This window comes from Suncus etruscus, chromosome 14 (genome assembly GCF_024139225.1).
Source record: "Suncus etruscus isolate mSunEtr1 chromosome 14, mSunEtr1.pri.cur, whole genome shotgun sequence".
NCBI classification, from domain to species: Eukaryota; Metazoa; Chordata; class Mammalia; order Eulipotyphla; family Soricidae; genus Suncus; species Suncus etruscus.
The window spans coordinates 18,344,213-18,365,001 of NC_064861.1; the positions used below are offsets into that span (position 1 = coordinate 18,344,213).

General features: G+C 42.7%; 1 protein-coding gene across 2 annotated transcripts in view; it reads right to left on the bottom strand.

The window, feature by feature from the left end:
• The window catches only part of RBM27 (RNA binding motif protein 27), an 82,415-nt gene that overhangs the window by 30,153 nt on the left and 31,473 nt on the right, over nucleotides 1–20,789 (bottom strand). Inside the window, exons 5-9 of one of the 2 annotated variants that reach the window (XM_049786847.1) lie at nucleotides 19,951–20,144; nucleotides 18,777–19,037; nucleotides 16,117–16,416; nucleotides 13,965–14,099; nucleotides 741–905 (exon numbers count right to left, since the gene is read on the bottom strand). In XM_049786847.1, coding sequence (XP_049642804.1) covers nucleotides 741–905; nucleotides 13,965–14,099; nucleotides 16,117–16,416; nucleotides 18,777–19,037; nucleotides 19,951–20,144 — 1,055 coding nt within the window. Of the gene's footprint in view, nucleotides 1–740; nucleotides 906–13,964; nucleotides 14,100–16,116; nucleotides 16,417–18,776; nucleotides 19,041–19,950; nucleotides 20,145–20,789 lie in introns of both variants that reach the window. The other variant, XM_049786846.1, reaches the window with a different exon arrangement.

Below are 20,789 nucleotides of genomic sequence, written 5' to 3' on the forward strand. Positions count from 1 at the left end.
TGTTTATTGTGCCACACCTGGTGACGCTCAGGGGGTACTCCTGGCTATGCACTCAAAAATCACCCCTGGCTTAAGGGCCCATATGGGATGCCAGGGATCAATCCAGGTTTGAGACAGCCACGTGCATGGCAAACGCCTTACTGCTGCGCTACCGCTCCGGCCCCAGGATGAACTAAGATTTAAAAGCAAAGTAAGAAATGTTAAAATCTCCTCAGAATCTCACAAGCACCCCAAAGATCATAAAAAATATCCCGGTCAACAGAAGGAAAGAATTGTCAAGAGTCACAGTTTCTTTACATTCTCACGTCTGCCCATACAAAGGGCAACTAGGGTTGGGAGAAGACATGTTCATAAGCAAGGAATCAGATGCTTTGTTTGGTGGCAAAGAGAAATTAATCTAGTTTTTCTTCTAGTGTATAAGTGATTAGAAAACACTCAAACAGTTCTCCTCTTCCTAGCTACCAAATTAGAAATTAGTTCAAGGGACTAGCACAACTTTTGTTACCGAGGTACTGAAAATAAATACAGAGGACACCAGAGATGACAGACACAGGAGGCCTAATCATCTAACAGTCACTAGGGACAAACCAAAGAAGAAGAGAAACAGAAAATACAAAATACCAAAGAGCTTTCATGAAACTCTGTTGGCAGGATGGTGGGATGCCAGATCTGAAGCTGGGTAAGCATATAGTACAAAAGACCAGAGAGGCCGAGGGTTGGGCATCTGTAGCAAGGCTTACCTGGGACCAGAGGGGTGGGGCTGGAGACTGAGGTATGATACCCAATGGAGGATCCCATGAGGTTTCGAGGTGGCACCAAACGAGCTGCCAACAGAGGAGGCGGTGTCCCCAACTGAAGTCGCTCAGATGCAGCAGCACCATGTTCACGAGAGTACATGGGCTGTCCTAGAGAAGAAAGAATAGGAGGGCAGCTGGGAGTGAGAGAGTCACAGTCACAGCTTCTCTTAAAGGATGACATACTTGCTGAGATTTTTGAACAGGAAAATTACACCAACAGAAATAGTCATAGAGAAAGATGTTTCTGAGTTTTTCTAACTCAAAAAACAGACACAAAATGTTTAGGTAGAAAGACAGGAAAAGAAATAATACAACTGCAAAAAATCTCCACTGCTTATGATCCTGAGAGAAAAACTGCTCCTTTTCCTAAAAACTAAATTTGAATCTTATCAGGTCATCAGACACAAGTTTCAAGCTAATAGGCAGATTTTCTTAATCCAATGACATACATAGCTTTGACTACTATCAATCCCACTTTAAAAAAATATCACTTTCCCAAATACATAATTTCAGGTTTTCACAAAATGGATCTGCAAGTTTAAAGGGGGGGTTTACAGATCACCACAAGTATGCCCTAACAAAATAAAAAGTATTACAAAGTAATGAGGTTATACAATGAAATATGTTATGCCATGAGCAGGCGGATAACAAATATAGAGAAAGGGGGACACAAACTCCAATAAGCATACCAGCAACATTAAATATGAAATGACTTTAGATATTAAGAGCCACTTTGTGAAAGCACATTTAGGGGACCAGAACATTAGTACAGCAAATAGGGGGTTTGCCTTGCACGCAGTCAACCCAGGCATCACATAGTGTCCCCAGAGTCCTCCAAAAGTGATTCTTAAGGACAGAGCCAGGAATACGAAGCACCACTGGGTTGGCTCGAAAACAAACAAAACAACGGAAATAATAATTAAAAAAAAGAAAGCACATTTAGCATTTATATATGTTAAATCAAGAATGTCAGACATAATGAAGTCAAACTGTATAGAACAAGATTAAAAATATCAAGGTCAGCGATAATATAATACAGTAGGTAGGGAACTAAAAAAAAAAGTATCAAGGAGTAAAACTCCTACTGGCTGGTCATTCATGCTATTTTTTTCTTTTTTTTTTTTTTTTTTTCCTTTTGAACTCATTCCATAGTTCTCTGCTATGTTGTTCCTTTCTTTTCAGACTATTTTTCACCTTCAGTTTTTTTTCTAGCTGTTTCTTTCTCCTCTTGGAATTCCTAGACCTTTTGCTCAGTTGCTATTATCCTGAGCTTTTGTTGAGTTTATATTTTATATCACCTACTATGCTCTTAATTTTTGTCACTTCTGTTTTAGTGGGTTTTTATTTTTTATTTTTTATCTTTATTTAAACACCGTGATTACAAACATGATTATAGTTGTATGATTACAGTCATGTAAAGAGCACCCCCCCTTCACCGGTGTAACATTCCCACCACCAATTTCCCAGATCTCCCTCCTCCCCACCCCCCTACACCTGTACTCGAGACAGGCTTTCTACTTCCCTCATTCATTCACATTTTATGATAGTTTTCAGTGTAGTCATCTCTGCAACTGCACTCATCACTCTATGTGATGAGCTGCATGTCCTGAGCTGCACCTACCAGCCCTCATCTCTCTTGTCTCTGAGATATTGTTAAAAATGTCCTTCATTTTTCTTAAAGCCCATAGATGAGTGAAACCATTCTGCGTCTTTCTCTCTCCCTCTGACTTACTTCACTCAGCATAATAGATTCCATGTACATCCATGTATTGGAAAATTTCATGACTTCATCTCTCCTGATGGCTGCATAGTATTCCATTGTGTATATGTACCACAGTTTCTTGAGCCACTCATCTGTTGAAGGGCATCTTGGTTGTTTCCAGAGTCTGGCTATTGTAAATAGCGCTGCAATGAATATAGGAGTAAGGAAGGGTTTTTTGTATTGTATTTTTGTGTTTCTTGGGTATATTCCTAGGAGTGGTATAGCTGGATCGTATGGAAGCTCAATTTCCAGTTTGTGAAGGAATCTCCATATCGCTTTCCATAAAGGTTGTACTAGACGGCATTCCCACCAGCAGTGAAAAAGAGTTCCTTTCTCTCCACATCCCCGCCAGCACTGCTTGTTTTCCTTTCTTGTGATGTGTGCCAATCTCAGTGGCGTGAGGTGGTACCTCATAGTAGTTTTGATTTGCATCTCCCTGACGATTAGTGATGTTGAACATCTTTTCATGTGCCTTTTGGCCATTTGCCTTTCTTCTTTTTCAAAGTGTCTGTTCATTTCTTCTCCCCATTTTTTGATGGGGTTAGTTGTTTTTTTCTTGTATAGTTCTGTCAGTACCTTGTAAATTTTGGATATTAGCCCTTTATCTGATGTGTATTGGGTGAATAATTTCTCCCACTCAGTGGGTGGCCTTTGTATTCTGGGCGCTATTTCCTTTGAGATGCAGAAGCTTTTCAGCTTAATATAGTCCCATCTGTTTATCTCTGCTTCCACTTGCTTGGAAAGTGCTGTCTCCTCCTTAAAGATGCCTTTAGTCTCAATGTCCTGGAGTGTTTCACCTACATGTTGTTCTATATACCTTATAGTTTCAGTTCTGATATCAAGGTCTTTAATCCATTTGGATTTTACCTTTGTATATGGTGTTAGCTGGGGGTCTGAGTTCGCTTTTTTGCAAGTGGTTAACCAGTTGTGCCAACACCACTTGTTGAATAGGCTTTCCCTGCTCCATTTAGGATTTTTTGCTCCTTTATCAAAAACAAGGTGGTTATATGTCTGAGGAACCTTCTCTGAGTACTCAAGCCTATTCCACTGATCTGAGGGTCTGTTTTTATTCCAATACCATGCTGTTTTTATAACTGTTGCTTTGTAATACAACTTAAAATTGGGGAAAGTAATGCCTCCCATATTCCTTTTCCCAAGGAGTGCTTTAGCTATTCGAGGTTGTTTGTTGTTCCAGATGAATTTCAGAAGTATTTGATCCACTTCTTTGAAAAATGTCATGGGTATCTTTAGAGGAATCGCGTTAAATCTGTACAATGCTTTTGGAAGTATTGCCATTTTAATGATGTTGATCCTGCCAATCCATGAGCATGGTATGTGTTTCCATTTCCGCGTGTCCTCTCTTATTTCTTGGAGCAGTGTTTTGTAGTTTTCTTTGTATAGATCCTTCACATCTTTAGTCAGGTTGACTCCAAGATATTTGAGTTTGTGTGGAACTAATGTGAATGGGATTGTTCTCTTAATGTCCATTTCTTCCCTATCATTATTCGTGTATAAAAAGGCCATTGATTTTTGTGTGTTAATTTTGTATCCTGCCACTTTGCTATACAAATCTATTATTTCTAGAAGCTTTTTGGTAGAGTCTTTAGGGTTTTCTAAGTAGAGTATCATGTCATCTGCAAACAGTGAGAGCTTGACTTCTTCCTTTCCTATCTGAATTCCCTTGATATCTTTTTCTTGCCTAATCGCTATAGCAAGTACTTCCAGTGCTATGTTGAATAGGAGTGGTGAGAGAGGACAGCCTTGTCTTGTACCAGAATTTAGAGGAAAGGATTTTAGTTTTTCTCCATTGAGGATAATATTTGCCACTGGCTTCTGGTAGATGGCTTTGACTATATTGAGAAAGGTTCCTTTTATTCCTATCTTGCTGAGAGTTTTAATCAAGAATGGGTGTTGAACCTTATCAAATGCTTTTTCTGCATCTATTGATATGACCATGTGATTTTTATTTTTGTTGTTGTTTATGTTGTGTATTATATTAATAGATTTACGGATGTTAAACCATCCTTGCATTCCTGGGATGAAACCTACTTGATCAAAGTGAATGATCTTCTTGATGAGGCACTGGATCCTGTTCGCCAGGATTTTGTTGAGGATCTTTGCATCTGTGTTCATCAGGGATATTGGTCTGTAATTTTCTTTTTTGGCAGCATCTCTATCAGGTTTTGGTATTAAGGTGATGTTGGCTTCATAAAAGCTATTTGGAAGTATTCCTGTTTTTTCGATTTCATAAAAGAGCCTGGCCAGAATTGGTAGTAGTTCCTCTTGAAAGGTTTGAAAGAATTCATTCGTGAATCCATCAGGGCCTGGGCTTTTGTTTTTGGGTAAATTTTTGATTACAGTTTTAATTTCCTCAATAGTGATGGGGGTGTTTAGATATGCTACCTCTTCTTTATTCAACCGTGGAAGGTTATATGAGTTCAGAAATTTATCCATTTCTTCCAGGTTCTCATATTTAGTGGCATAGAGTTTCTCAAAGTATTCTCTGAATACCCTTTGAATCTCTGCAGTATCTGTAGTGATCTCCCCCTTCTCATTTCTAATACGCGTTATCAAGTTTCTCTCTTTCTTTTGCTTTGTGAGTTTTGCCAATGGTCTATCAATCTTGTTTATTTTTTCAAAGAACCAACTTCTGCTTTCGTTGATCTTTCGGATTGTTTTTTGGGTTTCCACTTCGTTGATTTCTGCTCTCAGCTTTGTTATTTCCTTCTGTCTCCCTATTTTTGGGTCCTTTTGTTGAGCACTTTCTAGTTCTATTAGCTGTGTCATTAAGCTACTCAGGTAAGCTCCTTCTTCCTTCCTGATGTGTGCTTGCAAAGCTATAAATTTTCCTCTCAGTACTGCTTTTGCTGTGTCCCATAAGTTCTGATAGTTTGTGTCTTTATTGTCATTTGTTTCCAGGAACCTTTTGATTTCCTCCTTGATTTCATCTCGGACCCACTGGTTATTGAGTATGAGGCTGTTTAACTTCCAGGTGTTAAATTTTTTCTTCTGTGTCCCTTTGCAGTTCACATCTAACTTCAGAGCCTTGTGGTCAGCAAAGGCAGCCTGCAAAATGTCTATCTTTTTTATTTTATGGAGGTATGTTTTATGTGCCAGCACATGATCTATCCTGGAGAATGATCCATGTACATTGGAAAAGAATGTGTATCCAGGTTTCTGAGGATAGAGTGCCCTATATATATCTACTAGGCCTCTTTCATCCATTTCTTTTTGCAGGTCTAGTATATTTTTGTTGGGTTTCCATTTGGTTGACCTATCAAGTGTTGACAAGCCTGTGTTGAGGTCTCCCACAATTATTGTGTTATTATTGATATCCTTCTTCAGATTTGTCAACAATTGTATTAAATACTTTGCTGGACCCTCATTCGGTGCGTATATGTTTAGGAGAGTGATTTCTTCTTGCTGTACAAATCCCTTGATTAGTACATAATATCCATCTTTGTCCCTTACAATTTTTCTGAGTATAAAGTTTGTGTCATCTGATATTAGTATGGCCACCCCCGCTTTTTTAAGGGTGTTGTTTGCTTGAATGATTTTCCTCCAGCCTTTGATTTTGAGTCTATGTTTATTCTGACTATTCAGGTGTGTTTCTTGTAGACAGCAGAAGGTTGGCTTCAGTTTTTTGATCCATTTCGCCACTCTGTGCCTCTTAACTGGTGCATTTAGTCCATTGACATTGAGAGAAATAATTGTCATGGGATTTATTGCCATCTTTGTGTAGAAGTTTGGTGTGTTTTTTGTTCTGTCTTGTTTTTAGAGTAGATCTTTCAGTTTTTCTTTTAAGGCTGGTTTTGAGTCTGCAAAGATTTTGAGCTGTTGTTTATCTGTGAAGCCGTGTATACATCCGTCAAACCTGAAACTTAGTTTTGCTGGGTGCAATATTCTTGGCGAAGCATTTATTTCATTGAGTTTTGCCACTACGTCCCACCACTGCCTTCTGGCCTTGAGTGTTTCTGGTGACAGGTCTGCTGTAAATTTCAAGGATGCTCCGTGGAATGTAATTTCCCTTTTCGATCTTGCTGCTTGCAGTATTCTATCTCTATCGGTGGGTTTCATCATGGTGACTAGGATGTGTCTTGGGGTGTTTCTACTGGGGTCTTTTTTAGCTGGTACTCTTCGGGCATGCAGGATTTGGTCACATGTTTTCTTTAGCTCTGGTAGTTTCTCTGTGATGATGTTCTTAACCATTGATTCTTCCTGAAGATTTTCTTCTTGGGTCTCTGGAACTCCAATGATTCTGAAGTTGTTTCTGTTGAGCTTATCAAAGACTTCTATTTTCATCTTCTCATATTCTTTGAGTAAATTTTCCATTGTCTGATCATTTGATTTGAGGTTTTTTTCTAATCTCTTCTGCTGTGTAAAGTTGTTATGCATCTCATCTTCTAAAGCACTAATTCTATCCTCAGCTGCTGTTAACCTGTTGGAAAACTCATCCATTATGTTCTTCAATTCGTCTATTGAGTTTTTCAGACCTGTTATCTGATCTGATATTTCAGTTTGGAGTTTTCTGATTTCTGTCTTCATATTCTCTTGATTTTTATTAGTGCTCTGATTTATACTTTCTTTGATATCTGATAGCAACCTCCATATTTCGTCTCTAAACTCCATTTCTGAAAGACTGCTTAGGTAGTTGGTCGTTGTTGGGTCATCAGAGTTTCCATCTTCATTCTCTATGGTTGAAGTTGGTCTGCGTAGTCTCCCCATTGTCTCGCTTACGCTGTGGGTTTTTCTACGTGTTGTGGTGGTACTCATTGGCGAGGTGGAGTGCGCGGCCACGAAGCGCAGCGGAGCGGCCGCGCTCCGGCCCCCAAACACTCACCTCAGCCGAGGCAAGCCGTCAGGGGATGCCTGGGGAGGCCCCCAAGTGTCTGCCAAGCAAAGAAACCAGCACAATCCACAACTCCAACAGAAAACTCACAGCCCCAGCGAGACACGCCTTGAAGAGATTAATGCTGAATCAGGTCAAAGTTCCCAGGTTGATGCAGGCTGGGGGAGGTCCCAAAATGTCTGCCGGGCCTAGGGGTCCAGCAGTCAGCCTGATCTGCAACTCCGGCCCCCAAACACTCACCTCAGCCGAGGCAAGCCGTCAGGGGATGCCTGGGGAGGCCCCCAAGTGTCTGCCAAGCAAAGAAACCAGCACAATCCACAACTCCAACAGAAAACTCACAGCCCCAGCGAGACACGCCTTGAAGAGATTAATGCTGAATCAGGTCAAAGTTCCCAGGTTGATGCAGGCTGGGGGAGGTCCCAAAATGTCTGCCGGGCCTAGGGGTCCAGCAGTCAGCCTGATCTGCAACTCCGGCCCCCAAACACTCACCTCAGCCGAGGCAAGCCGTCAGGGGATGCCTGGGGAGGCCCCCAAGTGTCTGCCAAGCAAAGAAACCAGCACAATCCACAACTCCAACAGAAAACTCACAGCCCCAGCGAGACACGCCTTGAAGAGATTAATGCTGAATCAGGTCAAAGTTCCCAGGTTGATGCAGGCTGGGGGAGGTCCCAAAATGTCTGCCGGGCCTAGGGGTCCAGCAGTCAGCCTGATCTGCAACTCCGGCCCCCAAACACTCACCTCAGCCGAGGCAAGCCGTCAGGGGATGCCTGGGGAGGCCCCCAAGTGTCTGCCAAGCAAAGAAACCAGCACAATCCACAACTCCAACAGAAAACTCACAGCCCCAGCGAGACACGCCTTGAAGAGATTAATGCTGAATCAGGTCAAAGTTCCCAGGTTGATGCAGGCTGGGGGAGGTCCCAAAATGTCTGCCGGGCCTAGGGGTCCAGCAGTCAGCCTGATCTGCAACTCCGGCCCCCAAACACTCACCTCAGCCGAGGCAAGCCGTCAGGGGATGCCTGGGGAGGCCCCCAAGTGTCTGCCAAGCAAAGAAACCAGCACAATCCACAACTCCAACAGAAAACTCACAGCCCCAGCGAGACACGCCTCAGCCGAGGCAAGCCGTCAGGGGATGCCTGGGGAGGCCCCCAAGTGTCTGCCAAGCAAAGAAACCAGCACAATCCACAACTCCAACAGAAAACTCACAGCCCCAGCGAGACACGCCTCAGCCGAGGCAAGCCGTCAGGGGATGCCTGGGGAGGCCCCCAAGTGTCTGCCAAGCAAAGAAACCAGCACAATCCACAACTCCAACAGAAAACTCACAGCCCCAGCGAGACACGCCTCAGCCGAGGCAAGCCGTCAGGGGATGCCTGGGGAGGCCCCCAAGTGTCTGCCAAGCAAAGATTACTCCTTACCAAGCATTTGTAAGATTTACTCTGTATTTTCTAACTAAAGTGAGACATTCACAAGGTGATGCAAGTTAAAATAAATTCATATTTTTATACATGATGAAATGTCCATAAAATTTATGAAACTTCTGGGAAGTTTTATTACATTTTAATACGGCAAGTCACAACACAACTATATTTCATAATAAATGTAAAGGGAAAACAGATATGCTAAACTTTATTACACTGCTCTTCAAACATAGAAAGCAAAGGAGGAGCTAACAAATCATGACATACAGAAGACAGTAACACCAACCCTTTAAAAGTTCAAAAAGAGTGGGGCTGGGCGGTGGCGCTGGAGGTAAGGTGCCTGCCTTGCCTGCGCTAGCCTAGGACGGACCGCAGTTCGATCCCCCGGCGTCCCATGTGGTCCCCCAAGAAGCCAGGAGCAACTTCTGAGTGCATAGCCAGGAGTAACCCCTGAGCGTCACAGGGTGTGGCCCAAAAACCAAAAAAAAAAAAAAAAGTTCAAAAAGAGATTATTCATGGAGCTAAAAAGATAGCATAGCAGTTAAGGTTCTGGACTTGTAAGCAGATGGCCTAAGTTTGATCCCTGGCGCCAAATAAAGTTGCCTGACTACCATCAAAAGTGATCCTTGAGTGCAGAGCCAAGAGTAAGCCCTGAAAACTGCAGGACCATAAGATGGAGGAAAGGGAAGGATCATTCAAGCATTATATTACAGAAATATTGGGGCCTGGAATGATAGTGCAGAGTTTGCCTTACATGTGGTCAACCCAAATTTGATCCCAGGTACCCCGTATGACCCCCGAGCACTATCAGTAGTGATTCCTGAGTGTAGACCCAGGAGTAACTCTGAGCACCACCAGGTATGACCCCAAAACAAATACAAAAATATTATTCAATGAAGCCAAAGAATAATACAGTAGGTACTTGCTTTGCATGCAGTCAACCCTGATAACATATATGGTTTCCTGAGCCATGCCAGGAGTGATTCCCTCAGCACATCTGGGTATGCTCCAGAAACAGAATCTGAAAATAAAATTTGTTCTTTTTTGTTTTGTTTTGGTCTTTGGGCCACCTTCAGCAGCACTCAGGCTACCATAAATAAAGGCTCCTGGCTCTACGCCCAGGATCACTCCTGGCAGGGGCCATTATGGGGACCATATAGGATGCTGGTGGTCACATGCAAGGCAAACAACCTACCTGCTGTGCTATTGCTCCAGCCCTTGAAAATAGTTTTTTAAATGGTGAACTGCAGAAAATGTTTCTGTACAATGAAATGTAAGGTACTATCTCAGTCCATATCATGACTAGTTAAATTCATAATACTCAATGTACTAAGTACATTTAATTAATAACTTAAAGTAAACTGGAAATCTAGACTTAAGCTAGTTTGCACAACTTTTTTTTTTTCCTTTCTGAGCCACACCGAACAATGCTGAGAATTACTTCTGACTGCACCCAGGATTCACTCCTGGAGGGCTCCAGGGACCATATGGGGTACCAGGGACCAAAACTGGATCGGCTTCATTAAGGCTAGCAAGCAACCTGCTATACTATCAAACCAATCCCTGCACAATTTCTTTTTAAAATAAGTGACAAAGAATACATTCAAACATTTCAGAAACATGGCAGTTATTTAAATCAAGCCTGATTTTCTTAAACACATATTAAGGCTTTTAAACACTATTTCAAAAAGAAATGGTTGCAATTTAGAAGGCCTGGGGACTAGAGAGAGCACTGCAGTCAAGGGGCTTGTAATATAGCCAAGGTGTTGTGTTGTGTTGTATTGTATTATTGTGTAACTGGAGCACCACAGAGATCCCTGATCAGAGCCAGGAATAAGCCCTGAGCAATGCTGGGTGTGGCCCCCAAAACAAAACAAAACAAAACCATCTGGGACAAAACAGATGGAACTTGAGCTGAATATGCTAAATGAAATCATTAAAAGACAATTACCAGATGCTTTCACTCATCGGAAGATTATAAATCTCTGAACTGGCAAAACAACAAAACTTCTAAAGGAGCTAAAGTACAGGAATTAAAGCTCTTGCACTGCATGAACTGCATATAGCCAAATCCAGCTTGATCCCTGCAACACATACAGTCCCTGAGTATCACTAGCAGTAACTCCTGAGCAAAGAATCTGGAGTAAGCCCTGAGCACTACTGGATATGGTCCAAACCCAAAAAAAATCTCTGTAGGATACTGCAGATCTCAGAGATGCTTCCAATTCCGGAGAAAAAGAACAAAGACAAAAAATAAACAAATGGGACTATAAAAGTAAAAAGGTTAGACATGGTGAAAGAAAGAGGGCAGGGGCCGGGCGGTGGCGCTGGAGGTAAGGTGCCTGCCTTGCCTGCGCTAGCCTAGGACAGACCGCGGTTCAATCCCCCGGCGTCCCATATGGTCCCCCAAGAAGCCAGGAGCAACTTCTGAGTGCATAGCCAGGAGTAACCCCTGAGCGTCACAGGGTGTGGCCCAAAAACCAAAAAAAAAAAAAAGAAAAGAAAGAAAGAGGGCTAAGATGGAAGAAAATATTTTCATACAATACATCAGATAACAGATTAATTTCCAAGATACATAAAACTCTCATAAAACTCAACAGGGACCAGAGTGATAGCACAGCAATAAGGTATTTGCCTTGCTGTGGCCAACACAGAACGAACCCAGTTCGAATCCTAGCATCCCTTATGGTCCCCCATGCCTGCCAGGAGCGGTTTCTGAGCCCAGAGCCAAGGAAGACAATTAATCCTATCAAAAATGTGGAAAGGTGGGGCCAAAGCGATAGCACAGCAGTAGGGTGTTTGCCTTGCACAAGGCCGACTGGGACAGACCTAGGTTCAATTCCCAGCATCCCATACAGTCCCCCGAGCCTGTCAGGAGCCATTTCTAAGCATGGTAGAAATATAATCTTTTTTTGGGGGGGAGGGTCACACCCGGCAGCACTCAAGGGTTACTCCTGGCTCTATGCTCAGAAATCACTCCTGGCAGGCTCGGGGGACCATATGGGATGCTGGGATTCGAACCAATGACCTTCTGCATGAAAGGTAAACACCTTACCTCCATGCTATCTCTCCGGCCCCTAAGAAGAAATATAATTTCTTTTTGGTTTTTGGGCCACACCTGGCGATGCTCAGCGGTTACTTCTGGCTGTCTGCTCAGAAATAGCTCCTGGCAGACACACGGGGACCATATGGGACACCGAAATTCGAACCAACCACCTTAGGTCCTGGATCAGCTGCTTGCAAGGCAAACACCGCTGTGCTATTTCTCCAGGTCCAAGAAATATAATTTTAACATGAGCTTAATCACTTGCTGAATTACTTCTCTGTGACATGATAAGAGATGAAGAATTGTTTAGAAAGTAAAATATACTGTGACAGGGGCCCGGAGAGATAGCACAGCGGCGTTTGCCTTGCAAGCAGCCGATCCAGGACCAAAGGTGGTTGGTTTGAATCCTGGTGTCCCATATGGTCCCCTGTGCCTGCCAGGAGCTATTTCTGAGCAGACAGCCAGGAGTAACCCCTGAGCATTGCCGGGTGTGGCCCAAAAAAAAAAAAAAAAAAATATATATATATATATATATATATATATATATATATATATACTGTGACAAATATAATTACAATTACATACAGATGAATATATCCATGTCACCTGGATCTTCATAATGAAGCAAAGCTTGCAACATGACTTTTTCTTTTCTTTGCTTTTTTGGGCCACACCCTGTGATGCTCAGGGGTTACTCCTAGTTATGCACTCAGAAATCGCTCCTGGCTTGAGGGACCATCTGGGACGCCGGGGATCAAACCAACGTCCATCCTGGATCAGCCACGTGCAAGGCAAATGCCCTACCGCTGTGCTATCACACCAGCCCAACAACATGACAATTTTTAACAACTGATTACTTTTATGTTTCTGGGGAAAAAAACTTCAAAACGCCTTAGTAAAGGGCCAGAGTGGTACCACAGTGGTAGGACATTTGCTTTGCACATGGCTGACCTGGGATGGACCTGGGTTCGAGCCTGCCAGGAGCAATAACTGAGCGCAGAGCCAGGAGTAACCATTTAGCACTGCTGGGTGTGGCCCAACCCCCTCCCCCCAAAAAAAGCCTTAGTAGACTAAAAACCTCTACTAGAAAGTGGCCAAAGAAGTATACCTCAATAAACTGAGTCAATGCTCTGCATGAAAAAAGCCTAGTTTCAACCCCCAACTCCATATGGCACCACGAATACCATCAGAAGCAGCGACTCTCAAGTACCAATGGGTGTAGCAACCAAAAATCAAAACTAAACAAAACATAAAATCACTACCACCCAAAAAAAAGGCAATTAAAAGAATGGGAATTAGGGGCCTGGAGAGATAGCACAGCGGTGTTTGCCTTGCAAGCAGCCGATCCAGAACCAAAGGTGGTTGGTTCGAATCCCAGTGTCCCATATGGTCCCCCGTGCCTACTAGGAGCTATTTCTGAGCAGAGAGCCAGGAGCGACCCTTGAGCACAGCCGGGTGTGGCCCAAAAACCAAAAAAAAAGAAAGGGAATTAGAATGCAAGGAAAACATATGACTACAATAAGACAAAGATTACACTAAATATTCCCAAAATGATGCTTTCTATCCTCACTTCAGCATGCAAGTTAGTGATAATACACATATTTTATCTAGCCTTTTGTATATACCTTACTCTACGTCTTATGTTTCAGAAAATTCAGATAAAACAATTATTAGGTAAAAATCTCTATAGTTGGGCCCGGAGAGATAGCACAGCGGTGTTTGCCTTGCAAGCAGCCGATCCAGGACCAAAGGTGGTTGGTTCGAATCCCGGTGTCCCATATGGTCCCCTGTGCCTGCCAGGAGCTATTTCTGAGCAGACAGCCAGGAGTGACCCGTGAGCACTGCTGGGTATGGCCCCCCCCAAAAAAAAAAAAATCTCTATAGTTGAAACTTCCCGAAACAAAAGGCCTTACATATTATCACATAAAATATCAAATAAAATCCAGAAAGAATAATCATTACAAAATGCTTTGTGAATATAAATGTAATTTTTAAGCGACATATTCATAAGAATCGAAATTAACTTGTTTTTTCTAAAGTAGGATATTTGAAAATATGGTTTTTCTCTAATCTAGCAATTATGAACCAAACTTACGTTCTGATACTGTATAAAGGAGGTTCTGGGGTATAGGAGGAGGTAGTCTTGCTCCCACTGGTGCAAGATTGGGCACTGCACTTGTCCCAGGCTGCTCACGGTTGTTTATCAAGCTTGCCTGTGTTATGGGTGGTCCTATAGACAAAAGGGAAAGGCAGAGCATAAATGTCTGATGTCAAAGTCTTGGTAACCAGACCAATCTAGATATTCATATTCATACCCAAACTACCTATCATGACCAAGAACAGAAATAAGAAATGTGATGAATGTTAAGCCTACCAACTGTATAATTAATCATACTATTTTTAGTTCTAGAATAGAATTAATCTAATCTAAGGTAAAGACTAAGGACTGAAGTTCATCCGTAGGACACTTGTTTGTGTGTGTGAGGCCCTAGACACAATTCTTACCACTGTAAAAACAATGAATAGCAACTAATCCACAACAACAACAACAAAAAAAGAGCAGAATTGCAGGGTTAGAGTGCTAATTTAGTGGTAAAGGTGCTTGCCATGCACACGGCCAATTTGGGCTTAATCCCTTGCACTCTATATTCCCCCAACCCCATCAGAAGTGATCTATGGGTACAGAGCTAGGAGTAAGATCTATGCACAACTGGATAAATGTGGATCAAAACAGAAACAACATGTGAGGGCGGAGTGGTGGCGCAAACAATAGAAGGTTTGCCTTGCACACACTGACCTAACGGACCGCAGTTCGATCCCCTGGTGTCCATATGGTCTCCCAAGCCAGGAGTGATTTCTAAGTGCAGAGCCAGGAGTAACCTCTGAGTATGATCCCCCCAAAACAACAACAACAACAACAAAAATAGAAACAGCAACAAAAAAAGCAGAACTGCTCACTTGCCTCTGAAAACTGGGGCTGGAAAATGACTGGGGACTTGAACAAACTTCTAAGGTGGTTAAGAGGTTTTTTGGGGGTTTTTTGTTTTGGTTTTAGTTTTGGTTTTTGATTTTTGGGTCACACCCAGCAACGTTCAGGGGTTACTCCTGTCTCTATGCTCAGAAATTGCTGTCAGGCTCAGGGGACCATATGGGATGCTAGGATTCAAACCACCATCCTTCTGCATGCAAGGCAAATGCCCTATCTCCATGCTATCTCTCTGGCCCCAGAGAGTTTTTTTTTAAGTTCTATAAATATGTTTTGGTAGGCTAAAAAGAGTACAGGGGTTAAAACTCAATCCCCAGCACTATTTCTGGTCTCTCAAGCACAATAAGGAGCAGTGATGCCTGAGTTAATAACCTGATGAAAGCCCTAAGCACAGCCTAGTGGGCCCAAAGAGTTGAAGACTGAAATGCAGAGAGGGGAGGAAAGACACGTTACTGGACACAAGCCTTGAGTTCAGACTCCAAGGGCACCCACGTGTACCAAGAGCAGCTCCAACAACTGTGCTCTGTGTAGCCAGAAGGGCCATAGCAGAATATGCATAAACCACACCCTGGGTTATGCAAACTTAACTAAAAATGGGTAAACACCTTGACCAGGTGAGCTGCCCCTAGCAAACATGTTTGAGCATAATTAATGTCTTTAATATCTAGCCAATAAATGTCCAAATGTGGCAACTTAGAGCATTTGATCTCTGGCAAGTACCACAGCCAACTGTGCAGAAACTGACAAAATGTGTACAAACATGTACACCATAGTGATCAAAATAACCAGAGAAGGGGGGGAACAAAGCACTGATGTAAAGTTTCTATGTGACAACAAATATGTTAACTATATAAACCTATATAAACTAAAGATGGCGGAATCAGAGTTCAACAGGCCAAGCACAAGAATTCCAGCACCCAAATTTCTTTTAACATTTCGGCTTTCCCATGCCAGAGAAATAGTACAGGGGGGTAAGGCACTTGCCTTGCATCCTACCAACCCCAGGACAAATCCCCAGCATCACACATGGTCCCTACTCCATTGCCAGCTCAGAGACCATTACAATACCTAAACAGCATTGGATATGGCCGCCCACAACCCCAAAATACACAATAAAACATTGGCTTTTTTAACATACAACCAAATAGCCAGATTGTCCCCAGCACCACATGGTTCCCCCAGGACTGAAGGCTAGCCCCCAAACGCCATCATATATGGTCCAAAAATCAAAGAACAAAATCTTCATTGAACATATACTTACTTGGTATGGGAAGCACAACAGAAGGTGGAGGCTGGCCATGTCCTTGGGGAACTGGAAGTCTCATGCCGTGGCCAGGACCTGGGCCGGGACCTGGACCGGGACCTGGGCCGGGACCTGGTCCAGGGCCAGGGCCTGGGCCTGGCATGGGAGGCATTAACATTCCAGGAGGTGGTGGAGGAGGAAGTCCAGGTGGAGGTGGAGGGAAGGGAATCATGCTTGGCAGAGCCACTTCATCCACAACCAGGGGGTCATTCCCATGGTCAAACTGACAAAGGTCACCAAGTACACAAAATCCTCTTTCTGTAAGAATAAAAAAAAAAAATCTAAGGGGGTTACCAGAAGGGGTTGAGGAAAATTACAGTAATAGAAGGATCAGTTACTTGGCAGTGGATGGTAACAACTTTGGTGGCGAGCATAATGTGGCATAAAGATGTTGAGTAAGAAGTTATGCACCAAGATTTATGAGTTTAAGATCAATTTTCTCATTTTTATTCATTTTGGTTTTGGGGCCATACCCAGTGGTACTCAGGGCTTACTTGTGGCTCTAAACTGAAAGATCACTCCCAGAGCTCAGGGGACTGACTATATGTGGTGCTGGGGATCAAACCCAGGCAGACCCCACAAAAGGCAAGTATTCTGCCTGCTGTACTATCTCTACAGACCCTTAAATTTTTTTTAATTAAAAAAAATATCGACCAACTTTTTTAAAGAAAAAAAACTAATTATGACCTAAGTGAAGTTCAAAACACCAACAAAAAGGGTTCTTGAAAAACATCAGTTTTACAGTGTTTTCCCCCACCAAGGAGGCAGAAAGAAGTCTTCGTGTTAATTTTGTTAATCATAACAAGTTCCTGATGTAGAGGCAGCTAGTATATGTCCTGCCAGCTATAGTATATATTACTCACTTGTCCAGATATAAAAAAAAGGGTCAAGAACAACTGGTCTAAATGGGTATTAGATCAGCCTATTTGCTATGAAGTTCTCATAATTCAGATATTTTTAAGCTATCAATTTAGGGCCAAACAAACATTACTGAGTTAAGGCACTAGCTTTGCACACAGCCAACCATAGTTCACTTCCTGGCATCCCATATGGTTCCTGGAGCACCACCAGGATTAATTCCTAAGGGCAGAACCAGCAGTAATCCCTGAGCATAACCAGGTGTGGCCCAAACAAATCCACCCTCCCCCCCAAAAAGAACAAGACTTCAGGGCTGGGGACAGCTCAGTGGGCTGGCACACATGTTCTGCACGAAGGAGCCCTGGCTTCAGTCCCTAACATACATGGTCCTGTGAGCACCACACCAGGAGTAGCCCCTAAGTAGGGCAAGTGTGGCCCTGAAACAAAATAGAAGTGCAGGAGATAATAAAAGGGCCAGAGAGCTCAATGTGCTGAAGTGTGTGCTTTACATATGGGAGGCCCAGGTCAATCCCTGGTCACGAACCAATCAACACTGCTAGGAACAACCTCTGGAGCTAGAAGTAGCCTGAACACCACTGGGTATGGCTCAAATATTTAAAAAAAAAAAAAAAAAAGAGGGTTGAGAGATAGTACAAAGATAAAGGAACTTGTCTAGCATGTGGCCATGGCCATAACCACTAGACTGCATATGACTCCCTGAGTTCTACTGGGTGTAGCTCCCTCCTCCTCTTTCCCTCCCCTCTCCCTCTCCCCCCAAAAGAAAACACATACATGATCATTGAGTTCCAGGGCCACAAAGATCGTGCAGAGGTTAAGGCCTATTTATAGGCAGCCAACCCTGGTTCAAACCCAGGCACCACATGGTCCCCTGAGCATTGCGAAGTACAGTCCCAAATTCTCTCAAGACCCCTAGGTATGGCCCTGGAGGCAGGATGCCTTGGGTAATCCCTAGCACTTGGCCCTGGAGGAACCACATCCTCTGGCCTCACACTGAACCACCAACACAGGAGGTAGAATCATGTGGAGGCGGGAGGTGCCTGTGGGCCTCCAGAGCACTGCTTGGAAGCGCCTCCCTCCCCAAATTTCTTGAGTTGATTGAGTTAATAATCATTGAAATCAGAATATACTAGGATATTCTTTTGTCAACTTTAAAAAATTTATAAAACGATAAAATAGTTAGATTTCCATAATTAAAAACAAATATATATACAAAGATTCATTCATTCAAATACAAAGTCAGGAAATAAAAATTGGTAGTTTGCACATTGCACCACCAAACACCACACAAAGAAATCACAATTCCTACTGCCTACCAAATACTATGGAATACTTAAGAGTAAATGTTCAGTCACAGAAACAACAAAAACAAAAGGGTCAAACCTTTTATTCCCTACAACTATTAAACCAAACAAGTTAAACAGCAAACGTTGAAAAATTCTCCTGCACATTCATTCCTTTTTATTTTTTTTTTTGTTTTTTTTTTGTTTTTTTTGGTAGTTTTTGGGTCACACCCGGCAGTGCTCAGGGGTTACTCCTGGCTTCATGCTCAGAAATTGCTCCTGGCAGGCACGGGGGACCATATGGGACGCTGGGATTCGAACCGATGACCTCCTGCATGAAAGGCAAACGCCTTTCCTCCATGCTATCTCTCCAGCCCCACATTCATTCCTTTTTAACACAATCTGGACTGTAAGCTCGATACTATTTGGAGGTCAACTATAAGAGAAAAGAATTTGTACCATCATAATCTCGGCATCGCCTCTTCGGGGGTGGGTTCCGACCAAAAGAGTTGGAAGAGCTGTGATTGTTATAGTAATTAGACCAGCTCTCTGTGGTGTTTTCTGAGTGGTGCGCAGGTGCGATCACAGTCACGGTGCTGGGAATAGACTGAGCCCCCGAGGAATATGGCTCGGAAGAGTTGGGAGGTGGCGCGGACGCAGGCACATAGGAACTCTCCAAATCATTCCTCTCGCTCTTGAACTTCGATCTTTCCCTGTGCTCTGCTTTAAAACCAGAGAGACACACGGGGAGCAGACATTTAGGTTCTTATGCCATTTTATTTTCTCAGAAAACAGGCAAGGTGAAACTATCAAGAGTAAATGTACTAAGCTATTTTTATTTCAAAGGTCTCTCATTATTAATATGACCTAAAACAGGAAGATCCACAATGTGACATATCTTCATCACTTCTATAAGATCATGTCATACAAGATCAACATCCATACATATAAGCATTAAAGGCCAGTGTCTCCACTATAACACTGTTCTCCAAGACCTAACTTCCAAATTGCAATCCCTGGACATCAGTGGCTGATGTAAAAATATACATTATTGCATGATAAAAAAAAATTTTCCTTCTAATTTTATAAGCTATAGGCAACCTTATAGCAAATCAATATTTTGTCTGAGACAGGTTGAAGGGTAAATAAAGAGAGGAATTAAGACATTTCCTGTATAGTTCTGTTGATTAAGAGGCTTCTTAATCAAGAATGCCTTATATCTAGACAACACCTGATGTCTAGACAAGAACCATGAATTTTATACACAGCTTCTTTTCAGTCCAATTTTCTTGAATATGCCCCAAGAACAGAGTAATGGCTCTTTGTAACAAAGTTTTATTTAGAAAACTGCTCCAGGGCCCGGAGAGATAGCACAGCAGGGTTTGCCTTGCAAGCAGCCGATCCAGGACCAAAGGTGGTTGGTTCGAATCCCTGTGTCCCATATGGTCCCCCATGCCTGCCAGGAGCTATTTCTGAGCAGACAGCCAGGAGTGACCCCTGAGCACCACCGGGTGTGGCCCAAAAACAACAACAACAACAAAAAAACATGCTCCAGTTTCCACACTGCTCAAACACATTAAAGGCACAAATTACCTTTAAAGAAATGTCCTGTAACCACAACTCATTAACTCACCAGCATTCCTATTTGGATCCCGGTCCTTGCTACGACCCCGGCTTCGGCTCCGGCTCCGACTCAGGCCTCGGCTCTTACTCCGGCTCTTACTCCTACCTCTTCTCCAGTCATATTTCTCACGGTACAATTCATTCCTCTCATAGTACCGGTCGTAGTCCCTCCACTTGCCATCTTCTCTTTTTTTCTCACGTGTTCTATAATACACCGATATAAAAGCCATATGTACACTAGAGAAACCAAGTCCGCAAACAAGTCAGCAATCAAAAAATACTCTGCCAGATTGCTTAAAATGCGTAAGTTTTATGTGTGTTTAGAAGGTGGTTAAGATTGCCACATAATTTCTCTAAACCAGCATATGAAAAGAAAAGCATATTCCCTCAACTACACTGGGTAGGGAGGGGGAAAAAAAAGTGTATCCGAAGTATGGGGAAGTAGAACAGGGAAAACACAAATTTAAAACTAGAAAGGGAGAAAAGACTCCAAAGAAAGTTTTTCTCCACAAAGACAAGTTTTTTCAGGGTAGGCTAATGAGTCAGCATATAAGCTGTACTCTTTGTAAAATAAAACACTATGGAAGCTTTTCTGCAATCACCCCTAACCAAATGGAACATTTCATTAATATTCTCTAAGGAGACTGCTCCCACCCCTGAGCTCTTGGGGAAAGAGCATTATGATTATTGTTTATAAAAGGGAGAGAAAGTATGACAAAGACAAAAAACCAAAGAGGAGAGAAGGGAGAAAGGAAACTCTTAAAATCAGTGGAGAGAGAGAAAGAAAGCAGTTGGCACATAATGTTAAAAGTCCCTTTCCTGATCTTTTAAGAAAACTAAAAAGTGATT